General features: G+C 43.4%; 1 protein-coding gene across 1 annotated transcript in view; it reads right to left on the bottom strand.

The window, feature by feature from the left end:
• Positions 1-611: 611 nt before the first annotated feature.
• Positions 612-19,915, bottom strand: part of ALX4 (ALX homeobox 4) — a 177,866-nt gene continuing 158,562 nt past the window's right edge. Inside the window, exon 4 of the mRNA XM_069221797.1 lies at positions 612-9,668. Within this exon, the coding sequence (XP_069077898.1) occupies positions 9,345-9,668 (324 nt within the window). The 3' untranslated portion in view covers positions 612-9,344. The remainder of the gene's footprint in view (positions 9,669-19,915) is intronic.

Raw genomic sequence — 19,915 nt, 5'->3', positions numbered from 1 at the left:
GAGTACAGAGCTAGCTCAAGAGTAAGGGACGGCTGCACAAGAGGTATGGCATACCTGGGAGCCCCCGATACCTCTGGCTTTGAGCGAGTGAACTCAGACAAATGTGGCGCGTCACAGGTAGGTACACTGTCTAGTAACTAAACTGATGACTTTAAAGCCTTTGGGACTGTGTTTCAATACCAGCTTCAGTATTTTGAATGAAAATCATGTAATTGAAATGTGTAAATCCCCACTTAAGGTACACAATCGTATATCCGTCGTCAACACCTCCTATTAATGTGCCGCGCTCCACTGACACTCAGCTAAGGTTGTATGTAAATAACAATTTATACACACATGGCACTGGGAAGGTGCCGAAATATGCATAAGAGAATTTGAGGATATCTGATAACTTTTAAGACCTGATTGTTCAGCCGTGCTCCAGTGCCCGTTCAAATTTTGCACATAGAAATTAATTGTTTATTAGCGCTTACTCATGATTTTGTTGTCTTGCATTCCAGTTGTTCACCACGTGTTTGAGCCACAATAACAAATTAACCCCATGTGAACACCACCTCCCCTCCACATACTTTAAAAACACAAGTACAACAAATACGAACTTCAAAAACCACAAAATTCAAGATTTCTTTATTATTATTGCTGCATCGACTTATTTTCAATACAATTCTGGATAGGCAAAAAACCTCAATTGAACTACATACAATATATCTATATATTTTTTAGGTTTTCTCTATTCCTGATGGTTTTAATATCCAGAAAGATGCTTGTTAAGCGAAAAATGTTGAGGAGTGAAGGGGGGCAGAAGGGTTCAAAACCTAGAGGATGTTGCTTCTTAAAGGCAGGGTTAAAAATATATATTTTATATATACTTTTTACAAATGAGAGTAATAAACATTCTCAGGGTTTCTTTAGATTTTCGTCTACACTCACTCATCCGCACTCTTGCACACCTACACTATTTCAAACAGAAATCCCAAACTGCTAACTATGAATGAATTTGCAATTGTGACTCTTGACTCAGTAGTATAATTAATACTGTAATAGCACTGAATATATGTGCATGTGTGTTTGATGAAGAGCATTTGTGTACTCCCCTAAGGAACACACATGTGATGTTTAACATGAGCTTTTCTCGTGTACCTTTGACTCACACAGCAGGTGGATTTGGGGGGATGTAGGAAATGCGATCTTGGTTCGGATTCAGGCCTGCTTCACTTGAACATCAACCTAAGTCAGAACTGTTACAGTGGTCAATTATGAGGGTTTCTTCATCTAATTGATGCACAATAGAAATCTTACATTATCTATACATTATCTTTGTGTAGGATACTTCATGGCATGTAAGACACAAATGCAAAACATTATTATCACCCGTTCACTGTTGCCCAGCTCAATTTAGCCAACGCAATAAAATTTATTAAACTGTAGGTTACAGCTTTGTTTGCAGTCCATCTTTCTGAAATTGTCTCAGTATTTTTACTGTAACTTGCCTATAGTGTTATTCTTTCTCTCTGGAGATGGTTGCTTCCAAAGGATACTGTTCATCTTTCATGCAGCACTGCATACATCCTCTGTGCACACAGTGGTAGTAGGCCAAACTTTATTGTCTAGCATTGACCTTTTTAAGTCTATTGCAGGGCAGCCTGAGTTTCATTTGGTGGAGTAATTAAGAATATTACAGTTTCTGGAGGAAATGGTATAATCAAGAGGAGCGTCCCTTGGTGGATTTTGTTCCACAATTCTTTCCCCGTGGGAGAAGAAATTCCACTGTTGGATTCTTCGTGTTTGTAGCTTTTGTTCCCAAATATGTTAGATTGTCAATTAGCTCTCGACTCAAAAAGTCCCCAGGCAAAACTATTTATGCGTGCATCCCAAACATTACTATAAATACATTGATCAGAAGAACAGCCAGGATTGCCGGAAAACAACAGTTTCTTCAAAAGGTCTATATTCCCATTAATATAAAAATATAGGCTGATTTACTGGTTTAACCCAATACTACGTTCCACCGATCACACCTGTTGTCATTATTAAATTGTGAAATAAAGTTGGGTGAAATGTTAGAGTGTTAGCATTTTAAGCAGGGGACAGGTAACATCCTTTTTGCCAAATTCTGACTTATAATAAAAAGTGGTGAACTCATAGTTTTGTTAACTTATTCATCAGCAAACAAGGCAGCAACATATAATTGGTGTCCCAGTTTATTGTACATGTTTCTCTGTTGAGAAACGTTTGAAGGCTCTAGAGTTCATAAGTGGCATGAAATCCTTCATCCCTGTTTTTGCAGAAGACTGGCATATGTACCACTTACTCTTGCTTTAACCTTACCCATCGTAACACTTATTTCCCTAACTAGTCTTTGCTCTTTACTAAGGGCCAGATGTAGCAAAGCTTTAGCGAGTCGCAAACGTCAAAAATCGCTGTTTGCGGGTCGCTAAAGCCACTTTGCTATGTAGAAATGCATTTTGCGAGTCGTAACCGACTCGCAAAATGCATTTCCGACTCACAAATAGGAAGGGGTGGTCCCTTCCTATTTGCGACTCGCAATGGTATGCATTTTCATTTGCGACCGCGATTGCGGTCGCAAATGAAAGCGCAGTTACCATCCACTTGAAGTGGATGGTAACCCAGGCGCAAACGGGAAAGGGTCCCCATGGGACCCCTTCCCCTTTGTGTCTGGCAAAAAAAATAATTTTTCAGGGCAGGCAGTGGTCCTATGGACCACTACCTGCCCTGAAAAATACCCAAACTAAAGGTTTCGGTTTTTTTTCAAAGTGCAGCTCGTTTTCCTTTAAGGAAAACGGGTTGCACTTTGAAAAAAAAAGACTGCTTTATTTAAAAGCAGTCACGGACATGGTGGTCTGCTGTTCCCAGCAGGCCACCATCCCCGTGAGTGCCCTGAATCGCTATGGGGTCGCAAATTGCGACCCACCTCATTAATATTAATGAGGTGGGTCTTTGCAACCCCATAGCGACTCGCAGAAGGTGTCTGAGACACCTTTCTGCATAGCAAATTGCAACTCGCAATTTGGAACCTTGCTACATCTGGCCCCTAGTTCCCAGCTACCCTGGCTATTGCATAATTTTGCATGTTATTTTTGGACTATAAAAGAAGACATTTATTTTCCTAACTTTGTATGACAGGTCATCTTGGAAACAATCCATTTCCCCGACGGGCATGAATTTGAGTTTAAAGCATATCTCCTTCCTTTCACGCCTCCAGAATTTACAACTAGCACTTCTTTCTTCTGGAGATGGGTCTATCTGAAGGGGATTATCTCCATTCTCCAACCTTCTAATATGCCGAATTGTCTGGTGTGACCAGGGAAGGGTCATGCCATATTTGCACCTGAGATAGGCCGACACTGTCATGTTCATACCACACTTTTGGAGCTAGTAGCTGAATGAGGAAATACATTTTCTTGCAGTGGAGAATGATGTTGTGCCAATGTTCCTTAGAAAATGAATTTCAAAGCCCATTTGTCTTATTTTATATATGCTTCTTGACAACTATTAATATTCTGTTGGAAGACCTCCAAGTTCCTTGAAGCTCAAGAATAAAAAAAAAAAACGAGAACACTTAAGCTGGAGGAAAGGAGAAAATGCTGCTTCTATGCTCAGGAGAGCACTTCCTAAATTGCCACAGTGATGTAGGGGCCAAAATATGTTTGTAGACTATTAAGGGGCGGTTTAGGGGGGTCGGATAAGGGCATGCATTCTGTTCAAACATGCAGGTTTGTCTTAGAATTCAGTAATTTTTATTTTATTATTTTTTGTTTGCTTTTTAAGCTTTCCTCTGTGCACCAGTTTTGGCACTGATTTGTTCTGTGTAAAACAATGATTTCACTGACTGGGGCCATGCATTTGTTAAAGAAATACCACGATTGAATTTCCAACTCCTTACGGTGGTAATGGAGGAGTATGATGAGATGTGACAATTTCTTGGCTGGAAAAATACATGTTAGTTTTAAGTATCACATTTCAGGTAAACTGACCTCAAAACACACTATAAATGTATCTTTCTCTTATTTTCTTTAAAGATGTGTTGTAGTTCTCAAAAACCGTTAGCTACTGTATAATAATGAGGAATTGCTGATCTCTTGTAAAATTATTAAGATGTTCTTGGTCCTGAGCGGGCTCTTTGAAGAGCGTGGGGGAGCAGAAACATCATAGAAGTCCACAAGAAGAATTAGATAGCATGAGCCTAATACTGCCAAGTTGTTATAACTAGGGCTCCCAGTTTTATGGTATTTTATTTTTAAAAATGTCCGTCTGTATTTATCCATGTTATTTTTTTGGACACCTTATTGGTATTTATCCGTATTTATTTTGTGTTTCTGAATAAATTAGATTCGGAATTTGAATATGTCCACATTTATATAATCTATAAATATGCACACATACTTTGATACCTGCCAGGTTTTAACAAATTAAATAGCCAAATATAATAAAACAATACACCTAGATGGAAATATTAGCATTATACAACAAATATATGTTGAGATTTGCACTGATTTAAGGAAGTCTCAACCAGTTTTTAACTCCTCCTGCTGTCCATCTGCTCAGCTGTTGTCTTGGAATTCATGAATGACAGCATGGAAAATCGCTCAAAAGAACTCAAATTTTCTGTATTTTTCCCCTTTTAAAAATAAATTCAGAAAGGGAACACACTATTTTCTGTCTGTATTTGACGGTAAAAATCAGTAAAAATGGAAAACTGGGAGCCCTAAGTTATAATCAATCAATTGGGGATTTGTAAAGCGCACCACTCACCCGTGAGGGTCTCAAGGCGCTGAGAGATAATGGAGATAATGTATCTCCATGGTCTTATTGCTGAGTCTGCAGTAGGAAGGCTTATAGGTTGTTAATAGACTCTAATTACACCTGTTGATATGAGTATAAAGGTTGCATAGTTACTTTTTTAATCAAGATTTTGAATTCATAATTTCTATTCTAATTTAATTTTTGTCGATTTATAAAATTAATATATTGCTCTCATTCTTATTGCTGTTTTAAAGGTCTCAAAAAATTGTAAAATAACGTTTTTGTGCTGATGATGACTTCATTCACTCAGTTTTGCTATGTAAGGTGATCGATAAATACGATTATACACTGCAGCGGTTCCCATTATATGAGGCCTGGTATCTAGCACTGCTACTCTAGTCTTAATATTTTCCATTTAAAATAGACCAGTTCTGATTTCCTTCGCTTTATTTGGATCGTAAGTTTCCTTTACCTTGGACTTCCTTTGTGTGCTGGGTCTCTTCTCTTGCACTTTTTTTGTATTTTCATTTAAAGGTTTCTGTGTACATCAACTTTCATATAAATATGATCACCTTATACATGACTGACTATCCGAGCTCTCCAAATCTCTAAGAGAACCTACCCCTGTTCCTACAGTCTATTTGTCTATAGCCCCTTTTTTACATATAAATGTCATAAAATGTAAAGGAATATATGTGAATAATTGAAGTGAAATGCAAAATTCCAAAATAAGTTTTAGAGAGTCTAAAACATAGATTTTTGTTTCTTTTAATAAAGCGCTTCTTACCACATTTCTGGCTTTTTTTAAGTGCTGCAAATAACAAGTTTTTTTTTATTATCCATTTGAATGGTGTTCATTTTACTGACCCGGAAAAGATTTGAGGACAGCTTGTGAACCAGAAGAATCAAATAACACCCTTGAGTTAGGCAACCATGATGACAAATAAAGCATCAGCTATGGCTCAGTGTGTTGTGTGTAGGCAATCTTTTTCAATTAAGATAATTTAAAATATTTTAATGACCCAGCTTCTCCTCTTGTTGCCTTTTCGAAGTTACAATGAGAGATGTGTGAGGTTTTCTGCTTTTTTTCCCTACAACCTTCTGAATATGATTTTCGAACCTGGGTATAAAAATCTGACTTTTGAGGCAACTTATGCCCCATAGATCCCTCTTTAGCAGTAACAAAATGCATAAGATATGCTTCACAGAAAAAGTTTAATATTCTCCTGTAACATTCTACTGGGTGCAGAACAGCTCTCAAATAGTAAAGTTGCCGCAGGGATTCTGTATACACAGTTGCAAAAGGTATGCTTCTAGGGAAAAATATGAATAGATTTTTCAGGTTTGGCTGGGTTCCATTATAGTGAAAAGAAAATTTGTGTTCACGAAGGGGAAGGTAAATCAGGAATGTTGGCGTCGAAATAAAACTACCAGCGGGTTACATTATTATAAATCACACAGAATTTCAATTGCTCTATAGGTTCATTCCATTTAAGGCAGCTTGCCTGAATTCATGGAGAATTGAAAATACAGTATTGATGAGTTTTGTGACAGTGTTTCAGTAATCCTGTAGATTTCACCCCGTTTTCAGCTTTATACGTCTTTTTGGAAATAGTGATAGAAGCAGCCTCGGGCACTACTAGTCCCATAAGCAAAGCCACTGGAATTATGTGATTGCGTGGCTGTGGCGTTTTTCGCATGATTATGGATTCGCCACATAATCCATAATCCATCATTTGATGCATAATCTGTAGATTTTAACAAAAAAAATTGTTTCTAGCTCAAACGGTTCAAAAGTTACTAAAACACAGTGACTTGTTGCCGTGCAGCAGAACAACCTTGCTAATTACTATATTTGGGTGTTAATTCAGTACTAATCAGGTGCAATCTATTCCCTCACAGTTTTAACAAGTGTATAAAACATAAAATAATGAAGTAATACTATCACAAAATATGCCACATTATACCGCATAATTTGCCTTTTCTTGCTGCATAATTTAGTAAAACCTGCCTTATGATTTGGCTCTCCCCTGCTGCATAATTCCAGTGGCTCTGCCCATATTTAGCCCAGAATGTCTAATTGACCAGATTCACACTCTGTGGTGGTATTTCAGCAGTGAGGTTCCTCTTGTGAGCCATCTATCAGTACTTGTCACCAAAAGCTGTATCTCTGCTTAGGTTCTGCTGCAGTTCCATGGGCAAGTGTTCCTCTGTAGCAGCAAAATTAACCCATTCTGTAGCATCCTCTTAGACAACATTTAGGCTTCCGTGCATCCCAGTCTGGTCAAACTGTGAGGTTTTTGATGGTGCTGATGAACTTAGCAGATGCTCAAGCTAATAACTTTATTATATGGCTGTTGTTACTCACATTTTGCTAGTTATAAGACCTCCTGCTTGGGCAGGTATGGAATTTAGGCACTCTTGCATTAAGAAATGTGCCTAGAAACTGGGATTAGAACTAAAGTCTACGGGTTCCATCACTGACAAAGAATCACATAATTACAAAATCTCAATTCTAAAATCCGATCCACTCTAGATCTAATGTACTCGCCCTGCTGGGACAGATAATTGGCTTCAGTGTTCAATAGCCCCTATCTGAACAGTCTAAATCAGTGCATAAAGGTGGTGACTACTGAGAGTCTGAGATCTGCTAATTTCTCTTTAGAATCAGTGAGCATGCTATATCCAGGGATGGGGGTCTCAGAGGCAGCTTATTGGAAATAATGGTTAGTGTGTTAAAGACACAAAGATAAGAAGTTAATATGTCTACTGTTATCTATTTCCAGCCTAGAGGCCATGGGTTTGAATCCTAAAGGGGGACATCAAGGTTTTTAAAATGTTGGTTTGTTTGGTAACAACGTTTCTTATTGCCCTGGATCAAAATCTAGAATATTTGATTCATCAGCAGGAATATTAAATAAAGTAACCCGTTAACAGCGAGCCTGGGTCAGAAGCGCATCAAAGCAATCAAATTCATTTAGATTGTCAGTTTTCTTGGATCTTGGTGCTTTTCTTGAAGTAAAATGAACAATATTGTTGGAAGCAATATATTCAAAATTATACCTTTAACATTACTTGATAATTTTGATTTTAAAGACTGTGTTTGTAAAGAAGGGTTTACAGAGATAGTCCTCCTTTCATTAACACCACCATAGAACTTTGACAGTCTATTCTAACTTCAAAATATCTGGGGCGCGGAACTTGTCACAGATCCCAGACATAGTACCGTACATCACATTACCTTCACACGCTCCCCAGAAAATGTTTTGAAAAGTTAACCCAGCTCTATTTGGGAGCCATTTTTATAATGCTTCCAACAAATTCATTTGTGGGCTAAAAGTCTGCATTACCTTTTGCTTGAAGCAATTCTTTTTCCATCAAATGTTTTAAAATCTAAAGACCTTATACACTTTGCTTCAGATGAATGTAGAACTAAGGATTTTTAGAATTTGTTCAATCTTCTCTTTAATAATGTGTCTATACAAAACCTATTTATGATATTGCTGTACAGACAGGAAGGGTTTGGAAGGAAGTTGTCCCACATTGGTGGTCCATGCCAGAGTTTCTGGATACCAACCAGCTATGCAAATTACTCCCAATGAAATGTATGGTTGTGGGCTATCCTGACAAACTTCCATGGAAACCCCACCACCATGGATCAATTTTGGACAGCCCTAGTGTGGAGAATCTAGAAGTTCCTCCAGCTAAAACGAATCATTGCTGATGCTTGAAGGTCAGACAAGGTGCATGGGCCCGGGTGAGAACTTTAAGGTTGTCTCTGAATAATTTAAGAGAGAACAATCTTGTTGACATGTGTTGCAGTGTTTCTTAGATGTGACAATGGGTCATGTGAAGTTCATGAGATCTATCATTTGGCCAGCGCGAGCTACTGTGGGTGTCACTTAGGAGCTCAAAACGTGTGTGATACCAAAGAGCTTGTACACAGAAATCATCCACGCCTTTTGAGCAGCAGTCACTGCCCCTACCCCCTTCAACCAAGGTCACCGACATGCAATGGCTTAGAACAGCAAAGCAACCTAAATCACATAATGGCCAATTCAGGCATCAACCATTTAAAGAGAAAATACAAGGCCACTGGCAAATGGAACAAAACATGACAACAAACTGATTCCAAATGAAAAAAAAAAAACAAAAAAACAAACTGAAGACTCCAAATGGACTCCAAGAGTTCTCGATGGTTTCTTGTTTTATCGTTGCAAGTCCACAACATGGTGTATAAGGGTCGTTAGCGGAGCGTACTGGCAAGCACTAAGTGCATGACACCGTTCACTTCCAGTGGCCTGCCATGGTTATGTTGTACCGTGTGCGGGATGCTGTTGCTTCCAGTGCCCAACTCTTGTTACGTCTTACTGCGTGCAGGACGCCGTCTACTTCCGCCACCCAGCTATGGTTACGTCTTACTGCGTGCAGGACACCGTCCACTTCCGCCACCCAGCTATGGTTATGTCTTAGTCATCTTGGAACTAATTTTTGCTAATAGTGCATCACACATGTTCTAAGGTTGCATTTGTAGGCGTCCACCTGTTTGTCAGTGTTTGCCCGCTGTGTGGCGAACCCTGTCATGTGGCCCAGGAGATGGCTGCGCTGTGCTCCTTGGCCTTCATCCGCAGGGCTGCAATGCTGGAGGACTTGCGGTCAGGCTCCACATTGAGGTCATAGCCGTTGAGGCCAGTGCTGAGCCCAGCAGCGCCAAAGAGGTTGCCCATATGCGACTGTCCCAAGTGGCTCCCTGAGCTGGGGACGCTCAGGAATTCAGAGACGCTGCCGCTTGCATGGGGGTGACTGTGAGGTGACATGCAGGAAGGGACGGTGTCACATGGGACGACACAAGCCGCTACTGGTGATCCGCCACCATTGTTTCCGATCCAAGATGGGTTCTGGATCTGTAAGAGGAAGAGACAAAAGGAGGCAAGAATTCAGAATGGATCACTTCTAGAGCTAGGAGTGCAGAGCCAAGTACAAATATGTTGTAGAATATTGCACATGCCAGAAATGAACTGACTTACAACAATACTTTGAGGAACCAATTTTGAGTCTTTAGTAGATTGCAGCTCCTTATATTGCTTGTGTATGGCGGATAGTGAATATTATTATACAATTATCATTCCATTAACACAAGCTTTATTCGATCAATGGATCATCAAAGCAAATACACAATAAATAATAGTTATCATTCAAATTTGCTAAGGTAGCTCAGTGGGCTGGGTGCCCACTGTAGAGAAATGTGTGCAACCCTTAGATCCCAGGTTTAGATCCTAACAGGATGAAATCATAATCTTGCACCTTTGAGCAAAACTGATGATCGGGCAAAACAAACACTCGGTGCTCTTATGGCAGGGGGTGCCAGATTACCCTTAAAAGCTTGCCCTTGAGCCTAATTATAAATTTGCATGGGGCGCCAGAACCCCTGCACAGACCATGCCTACGAAGTCAATAAAGGATGCATTGTTCACTGTGGTAGTTGCATGTCTAATTTGGCTAGATAAATCAAATTCATGTCAATCAATGATCAATGGAACACCAATTCTCAAATTAGGTAGTGTGTCTGTATGATGAACGTAAAAGACATGTCAGCCACAGGGATAAGATGTGCAGTGACTATGGGTAGAGAGAAATAACATGGCGAGTTCTGTTTTTGGGGCGAACCCCTCACAGCATGCAGACCTCTGTCCCTCCCAACCCTTCATTTTACTTTTCTGACTGATCTTGTGCTTCCCCCCCTCTAACCTTGAGATATTCATGCCCAATGGTGTAGGAAAGTACCATCTTGCCTGGCATGTTATCCCCATTTTTCACTGTATATATGTTGTTTTAGTTGTATGTGTCACTGGGACCCTGCCAGCCAGGGCCCCAGTGCTCATAAGTGTGCCTGAATGTGTTACCTGTGTTATGACTAACTGTCTCACTGAGGTTCTGCTAATCAGAACCTCAGTGGTTATGCTCTCTCATTTCTTTCAAATTGTCACTAACAGGCTAGTGACCAATTTTACCAATTTATATTGGCTTACTGGAACACCCTTATAATTCCCTAGTATATGGTACTGAGGTACCCAGGGTATTGGGGTTCCAGGAGATCCCTATGGGCTGCAGCATTTCTTTTGCCACCCATAGGGAGCTCTGACAATTCTTACACAGGCCTGCCACTGCAGCCTGAGTGAAATAACGTCCACGTTATTTCACAGCCATTTACCACTGCACTTAAGTAACTTATAAGTCACCTATATGTCTAACCTTTACCTGGTAAAGGTTGGGTGCTAAGTTACTTAGTGTGAGGGCACCCTGGCACTAGCCAAGGTGCCCCCACATTGTTCAGGGCCAATTCCCCGGACTTTGTGAGTGCGGGGACACCATTACACGCGTGCACTACATATAGGTCACTACCTATATGTAGCTTCACAATGGTAACTCCGAATATGGCCATGTAACATGTCTATGATCATGGAATTGCCCCCTCTATACCATCCTGGCATAGTTGGCACAATCCCATGATCCCAGTGGTCTGTAGCACAGACCCTGGTACTGCCAAACTGCCTTTCCCGGGGTTTCACTGCAGCTGCTGCTGCTGCCAACCCCTCAGACAGGCTTCTGCCCTCCTGGGGTCCAGCCAGGCCTGGCCCAGGATGGCAGAACAAAGGACTTCCTCTGAGAGAGGGTGTTACACCCTCTCCCTTTGGAAAATGGTGTGAAGGCAGGGGAGGAGTAGCCTCCCCCAGCCTCTGGAAATGCTTTCATGGGCACACATGGTGCCCATTTCTGCATAAGCCAGTCTACACCGGTTCAGGGACTCCTTAGCCCTGCTCTGGCGCGAAACAGGACAAAGGAAAGGGGAGTGACCACTCCCCTGACCTGTACCTCCCCTGGGAGGTGCCCAGAGCTCCTCCAGTGTGCTCCAGACCTCTGCCATCTTGGAAACAGAGGTGCTGCTGGCACACTGGACTGCTCTGAGTGGCCAGTGCCATCAGGTGACGTCAGAGACTCCTTCTGATAGGCTCCTTCAGGTGTTGCTAGCCTATCCTCTCTCCTAGGTAGCCAAACCCTCTTTTCTGGCTATTTAGGGTCTCTGTCTCCTGGGATTCCTTAGATAACGAATGCAAGAGCTCATCCGAGTTCCTCTGCATCTCTCTCTTCACCTTCTGCCAAGGAATCGACTGCTGACCGCGCTGGAAGCCTGCAAAACTGCAACAAAGTAGCAAAGACGACTACTGCAACTCTGTAACGCTGATCCTGCCGCCTTCTCGACTGTTTTCCTGGTGGTGCATGCTGTGGGGGTAGTCTGCCTCCTCTCTGCACTAGAAGCTCCGAAGAAATCTCCCGTGGGTCGACGGAATCGTCCCCCTGCAACCGCAGGCACCAAAGAACTGCATCACCGGTCCCCTGGGTCTCCTCTCAGCACGACGAGCGAGGTCCCTTGAATCCAGCAACTCTGTCCAAGTGACTCCCACAGTCCAGTGACTCTTCAGTCCAAGTTTGGTGGAGGTAAGTCCTTGCCTCCCCACGCCAGACTGCATTGCTGGGAACCATGACTTTTGCAGCTACTCCGGCCTCCGTGCACTTCCGGCGGAAATCCTTTGTGCACAGTCCAGCCTGGGTCCACGGCACTCTAACCTGCATTGCACGACCTCCTAAGTTGTCCTCCGGCAGCGTGGGACTCCTTTGTGCAACTTCGGGTGAGCACCGTTTCACGCATCTTTGTAGTGCCTGTTTCGGGCACTTCTGCGGGTGCTGCCTGCTGCTGAGAGGGCTTTTTGTCTTGCTCGATGCCCCCTCTGTCCCCAGACGCAATTGGCGACATCCTGGTCCCTCCTGGGCCACAGCAGCATCCAAAAACCCTTACCACACGATTTGCAGCTAGCAAGGCTTGTTGGCGGTCTTTCGGCGGGAAAATACTTCTGCACAACTCTCCACGGCGTGGGGGATCCATCCTCCAAAGGGAAAGTCTCTAGCCCTTGTCGTTCCTGCAGAAACCTCAGCTTCTACTGTCCAGTAGCAGCTTCTTTGCACCCACAGCTGGCATTTCCTGGGCATTTGCCCATCTCCGACTTGCTTGTGACTTTTGGACTTGGTCTCCTTGTTCCACAGGTACCCTCGACTGGAAATCCATCGTTGTTGCATTGTTGGTTTGTGTCTTTCCTGCAGAATTCCCCTATCACGACTTCTATGTCCTTTGGGGAACTTTAGTGCACTTTGCACTCACTTTTCAGGGTCTTGGGGTGGGCTATTTTTCTAACCCTTACTATTTTCTAATAGTCCCAGCGACCCTCTACAAGGTCACATAAGTTTGGGGTCCATTCGTGGTTAGCATTCCACTTTTGGAGTATATGGTTTGTGTTGCCCCTATCCCTATGTGTCTCCATTGCATCCTATTGTAACTATACATTGTTTGCACTGTTTTCTAATACTATTACTGCATATTTTGGTATTGTGTACATATATCTTGTGTATATTTGCTATCCTCATACTGAGGGTACTCACTGAGATACTTTTGGCATATTGTCATAAAATTAAAGTACCTTTATTTTTAGTATATCTGTGTATTGTGTTTTATTATGATATTGTGCATATGACACTAGTGGTACTGTAGGAGCTTCACTCGTCTCCTAGTTCAGCCTAAGCTGCTCTGCTAAGCTACCATTATCTATCAGCCTATGCTGCTAGACACCCTATACACTAATAAGGGATAACTGGGTCTGGTGCAAGGTGTAAGTACCCCTTGGTACTCACTACAAGCCAGTCCAGCCTCCTACATTGGTTGTGCAGCGGTGGGATAAGTGCTTTGAGACTACTTACCACTCTTGTCATTGTACTTTTCATAAGAGAGAAATATACAAAACAAGTTCAGTGTATGTACATCTAACCAAAAAGTTTTGCATTTCTTTTCTCACTTCTTTTCTAAAGTGCTGAAAAGTACTTCTAAACTTTCAAAAAGTTCTTAAAAGTTTTAAAAGTTTTTTTTCTGTCTTTCGAAAAATTCTGAAAACTTTTTTCTCTTTTTCTATCACTTAAACTCCCTTTCTAAAAATGCCTGGCACAGGCCAAAATGTTGATCTGTCCAAACTTGCATATGACCACCTTAGCTGGAAAGGAGCAAGGAGTCTCTGTTTAGAAAGAGGTTTGAGTGTAGGGAAGAATCCTTCCTTGGAATTATTGCTTAACATTCTTAGAGAACAAGATAAGGCCAAAAGGGTCCCATCTGTTGAAAAAGTAGCTAATGGTTCCCAATCTGATCCAGGGACTCCCCTAGGAAAAGATTCAGGAAAGAAACTTCATAGCCTGCCCATTACTAGACAGTCTAGCATAGTTGGTACTGAGGTTGAGTCACACCATACAGATAGTGTTGTCTCACATCATAGCAAGAGCATTCATTCTCACCACAGTAGAAGTGATGTTTCTGTTAACCAAGCTGTTAGGGTGCCTTCTGTAAGGGACAGGTCTCCTTCTGTCCATTCTCATCATACTTCTGTTTCTAGGCATGTCCCACCCACCCACCCTGATGACAGATTGTTAGAAAGGGAGCTCAATAGATTGAGAGTGGAACAAACCAGACTGAAGCTCAAGAAGCAACAGCTGGATTTGGATAGACAGACCTTAGAAGTAGAGAAGGAAAGACAGACGTTGGGTTTAGAAACCCATGGTGGCAGCAGCAGTATTCCCCATAGTCATCCTGCAAAAGAGCATGATTCCAGGAATCTGCATAAGATAGTTCCCCCTTATAAGGAGGGGGATGACATTAACAAGTGGTTTGCTGCACTTGAGAGGGCCTGTGCTGTACAGGATGTCCCTCAAAGGCAGTGGGCTGCTATCCTATGGCTATCATTTAGTGGAAAAGGTAGGGATAGGCTCCTTACTGTGAAAGAAAGTGAAGCCAATGATTACAAAGTTCTTAAGAATGCACTCCTGGATGGTTATGGCTTAACCACTGAACAATACAGGATAAAGTTCAGAGAGACCAAAAAGGAGTCTTCACAAGACTGGGTTGATTTCATTGACCATTCAGTGAAGGCCTTGGAGGGGTGGTTACATGGCATTAAAGTTACTGATTATGACAGCCTGTATAACTTGATCATGAGAGAGCATATTCTTAATAATTGTGTGTCTGATTTGTTGCACCAGTACCTGGTGGACTCTGATCTGACCTCTCCCCAAGAATTGGGAAAGAAGGCAGACAAATGGGTCAGAACAAGGGTGAACAGAAAAGTTCATACAGGGGGTGACAAAGATGGCAACAAGAAGAAGGAGGGTAAGTCTTCTGACAAGGGTGGGGACAAATCTAAAAATGAGTCTTCATCAGGCCCACAAAAACACTCTGGTGGGGGTGGTGGGCCCAAATCCTCTTCTAATCAAAACAAAGAAAAGAAACCATGGTGCTATTTATGTAAAATAAAAGGCCATTGGACAACAGATCCCAGTTGTCCAAAGAAAAGCACCAAGCCTCCTACCACTACAACCCCTACTGCTACACCTAGTGTCCCTACTAATAGCAGTGGTGGTGGGAGCAAACCTACTAATAGCCAATCCAAGGGAGTAGCTGTGCCCACTTTTGGTAACTTAGTTGGGGTTGGTCTGATTAGGGAGACCACAGAGGCTGTGTTAGTCTCTGAGGGGGCTATTGATTTAGCCACCTTGGTTGCTTGTCCCCTTAACATGGATAAGTACAAGCAACTACCCCTAATAAATGGTGTTGAGGTTCAGGCCTACAGGGACACAGGTGCCAGTGTCACAATGGTGATAGAGAAACTGGTCCACCCGGAACAACACCTACTTGGTCACCAGTACCAAGTAACCGATGCTCACAACAACACACTTAGCCACCCCATGGCTGTTGTAAATCTCAACTGGGGGGGGGGGTTACTGGTCCAAAGAAAGTTGTGGTAGCCACAGATTTACCTGTAGACTGTCTACTAGGAAATGATTTGGAGACATCAGCTTGGTCAGATGTGGAGTTGGAGGCCCATGCAGCAATGCTGGGCATCCCAGGGCATATTTTTGCTTTAACCAGGGCTCAGGCCAAAAAGCAAAAAGGACAGGGTGACTTGGATCCTGGAACAATGGACCAAGTGCTCCCTAAAGCTAGGGCTAGTAGAAGTAAAGCACTTTCTACTGTCCCTCCCTCTACAGTGGATTCTACTTCTGAGGAAGAAGAATTTCCACCCTGTGCAGAACCTACACCAGAGGAGCTGGAAGCAGACACTGCTGAGCTTTTGGGCGAAGGGGGGCCTGCCAGGGAGGAGCTGAGTGTGGCACAGCAAACCTGTCCCACACTAGAGGATCTAAGACAGCAAGCTGTCAAACAAGCTAATGGGGATGTCAGTGACTCTCACAGAGTTTACTGGGAGGACAACCTCTTGTACACTGAAGCAAGGGATCCTAAACCTGGAACTGCCAGGAGGTTAGTGATTCCTCAGGAGTACAGAAAGTTCCTCCTAACTCTAGCCCACGACATTCCCCTAGCTGGACATCTGGGACAAATGAAAACTTGGGACAGGCTTGTTCCCTTGTTTCATTGGCCTAGAATGTCAGAGGACACAAAGGAATTTTGTAAGTCCTGTGAAACCTGTCAAGCCAGTGGAAAGACAGGTGGCACTCCAAAGGCACCCCTTATCCCACTGCCTGTGGTTGGGGTTCCCTTTGAAAGGGTAGGGGTTGACATAGTTGGCCCCCTTGACCCTCCTACTGCTTCAGGCAATAGGTTTATCTTGGTGGTAGTGGACCATGCCACAAGATATCCTGAAGCAATTCCTTTAAGGACCACTACAGCACCTGCAGTGGCAAAGGCCATCCTGGGAATATTTTCTAGGGTGGGCTTCCCAAAGGAAGTAGTATCAGACAGAGGAAGCAATTTCATGTCTGCTTACTTAAAGGCCATGTGGAAGGAGTGTGGTGTGACTTACAAGTTCACTACACCCTATCATCCACAAACAAATGGACTGGTGGAGAGATTTAACAAAACTCTCAAAGGCATGATTATGGGTCTCCCTGAAAAACTCCGCAGGAGATGGGATATCCTGTTACCATGCCTCCTTTTTGCCTACAGGGAGGTACCCCAGAAAGGAGTGGGCTTCAGCCCCTTTGAACTCCTCTTTGGACACCCTGTTAGGGGTCCACTAACACTTGTCAAGGAGGGTTGGGAACAACCTTTAAAAGCTCCAAAGCAAGATATTGTGGATTATGTACTTGGCCTCAGATCAAGGATGGCGGAGTACATGAAAAAGGCCAGTAAAAACCTTCAGGCCAGCCAAGAGCTCCAAAAGCAATGGCATGACCAGAAGGCTGTTTTGGTTCAGTTCAAACCAGGGCAGAAAGTGTGGGTCTTGGAGCCTGTGGCCCCAAGAGCACTCCAAGATAAATGGAGTGGACCCCACACAATTGTTGAGAAAAAGGGTGAAGTCACCTACTTAGTTGACTTAGCACTGCCAGGAGTCCCCTTAGGGTGCTCCATGTCAATCGCCTTAAACCCTACTATGACAGGGCTGATCTCACCCTGCTCATGGCAACTGATGAGGGACAGGAAGAAGACAGTGATCCTCTACCTGATCTCTTCTCTTCCACAGAACAAGATGCTCTTGTGGAAGGTGTAGTTTTGGCTGATTGTCTTACTGCTGAGCAGAAAGACCATTGCATAAATCTCCTGGGTCAGTTTTCTGAACTCTTCTCTACTGTGCCAGGTACCACTTCTTGGTGTGAGCACACTATAGATACTGGAGACAGCTTGCCTGTCAAAAGTAAAATCTATAGGCAGCCTGACCATGTCAGAGACTGCATAAAGCAAGAGGTGCAGAAAATGTTAGAACTGGGAGTGGTTGAGCACTCTGAAAGTCCATGGGCTTCTCCTGTGGTACTTGTACCAAAACCTCATTCCAAGGATGGAAAGAAAGAAATGCGGTTTTGTGTTGATTACAGAGGTCTCAACCAGGTAACCAAAACTGATGCTCACCCTATATCCAGGGCAGATGAGCTCATAGATACACTGGCATCTGCCAAGTATCTAAGCACTTTTGATTTGACTGCAGGGTATTGGCAGATCAAATTATCAGAAGATGCTAAACCTAAAACTGCATTTTCAACCATTGGAGGCCATTACCAATTCACAGTAATGCCTTTTGGATTGAAAAATGCACCTGCCACTTTTCAGAGGTTGGTGAACACAGTCCTGCAAGGGCTGGAAGCTTTTAGTGCAGCATATCTGGACGATATAGCTGTCTTTAGCTCCAGTTGGGATGATCACCTGGTCCACCTGTGGAACGTTTTAGAGGCCCTGCAAAAGGCAGGCCTCACTATCAAGGCTTCAAAGTGCCAGATAGGGCAGGGGAAGGTGGTTTATCTGGGACACCTTGTTGGTGGGGAACAGATTGCACCACTTCAGGGGAAAATCCAAACTATTATAGATTGGGTTCCCCCTACTACTCAGACTCAGGTGAGAGCCTTCCTAGGCCTCACTGGGTATTACAGGAGGTTCATTAAGAACTATGGCTCCATTGCAGCCCCGCTTAATGACCTCACATCCAAAAAGATGCCTAAAAAGGTATTATGGACAGCAAACTGTCAGAAAGCTTTTGAGGAGCTGAAGCAGGCCATGTGCTCTGCACCTGTCCTGAAAAGCCCGTGTTACTCTAAAAAATTATATGTCCAAACTGATGCATCTGAATTAGGAGTAGGGGCAGTCCTATCACAACTTAATTCTGAGGGCCAGGATCAACCTGTTGCTTTTATTAGTAGGAGGTTGACCCCTAGAGAAAAGCGTTGGTCTGCCATTGAGAGGGAGGCCTTTGCTGTGGTCTGGGCACTGAAGAAGTTGAGGCCATACCTGTTTGGCACTCACTTCATTGTTCAGACAGACCACAAACCTCTACTTTGGCTAAAACAAATGAAAGGTGAAAATCCTAAATTGTTGAGGTGGTCCATATCCCTACAGGGAATGGACTATACAGTGGAACATGAACCTGGGATTAGCCACTCCAATGCAGATGGACTCTCCAGATATTTCCACTTAGACAATGAAGACTCATCAGGTCATGGCTATTCTTATTGTCCTTCGTTTGGGGGGGGGGGTTGTGTAGGAAGTACCATCTTGCCTGGCATGTTACCCCCATTTTTCACTGTATATATGTTGTTTTAGTTGTATGTGTCACTGGGACCCTGCCAGCCAGGGCCCCAGTGCTCATAAGTGTGCCTGAATGTGTTACCTGTGTTATGACTAACTGTCTCACTGAGGCTCTGCTAATCAGAACCTCAGTGGTTATGCTCTCTCATTTCTTTCAAATTGTCACTAACAGGCTAGTGACCAATTTTACCAATTTATATTGGCTTACTGGAACACCCTTATAATTCCCTAGTATATGGTACTGAGGTGCCCAGGGTATTGGGGTTCCAGGAGATCCCTATGGGCTGCAGCATTTCTTTTGCCACCCATAGGGAGATCTGACAATTCTTACACAGGCCTGCCACTGCAGCCTGAGTGAAATAACGTCCACGTTATTTCACAGCCATTTTACACTGCACTTAAGTAACTTATAAGTCACCTATATGTCTAACCTTTACCTGGTAAAGGTTGGGTGCTAAGTTACTTAGTGTGAGGGCACCCTGGCACTAGCCAAGGTGCCCCCACATTGTTCAGGGCCAATTCCCTGGACTTTGTGAGTGCGGGGACACCATTACACGCGTGCACTACATATAGGTCACTACCTATATGTAGCTTCACAATGGTAACTCCGAATATGGCCATGTAACATGTCTATGATCATGGAATTGCCCCCTCTATACCATCCTGGCATAGTTGGCACAATCCCATGATCCCAGTGGTCTGTAGCACAGACCCTGGTACTGCCAAACTGCCTTTCCCGGGGTTTCACTGCAGCTGCTGCTGCTGCCAACCCCTCAGACAGGCTTCTGCCCTCCTGGGGTCCAGCCAGGCCTGGCCCAGGATGGCAGAACAAAGGACTTCCTCTTAGAGAGGGTGTTACACCCTCTCCCTTTGGAAAATGGTGTGAAGGCAGGGGAGGAGTAGCCTCCCCCAGCCTCTGGAAATGCTTTCATGGGCACACATGGTGCCCATTTCTGCATAAGCCAGTCTACACCGGTTCAGGGACCCCTTAGCCCTGCTCTGGCGCGAAACTAGACAAAGGAAAGGGGAGTG

This window comes from Pleurodeles waltl, chromosome 3_1 (genome assembly GCF_031143425.1).
Source record: "Pleurodeles waltl isolate 20211129_DDA chromosome 3_1, aPleWal1.hap1.20221129, whole genome shotgun sequence".
Lineage (NCBI taxonomy): Eukaryota > Metazoa > Chordata > Amphibia > Caudata > Salamandridae > Pleurodeles > Pleurodeles waltl.
This window is presented reverse-complemented; position numbering and strand designations above follow the sequence as displayed.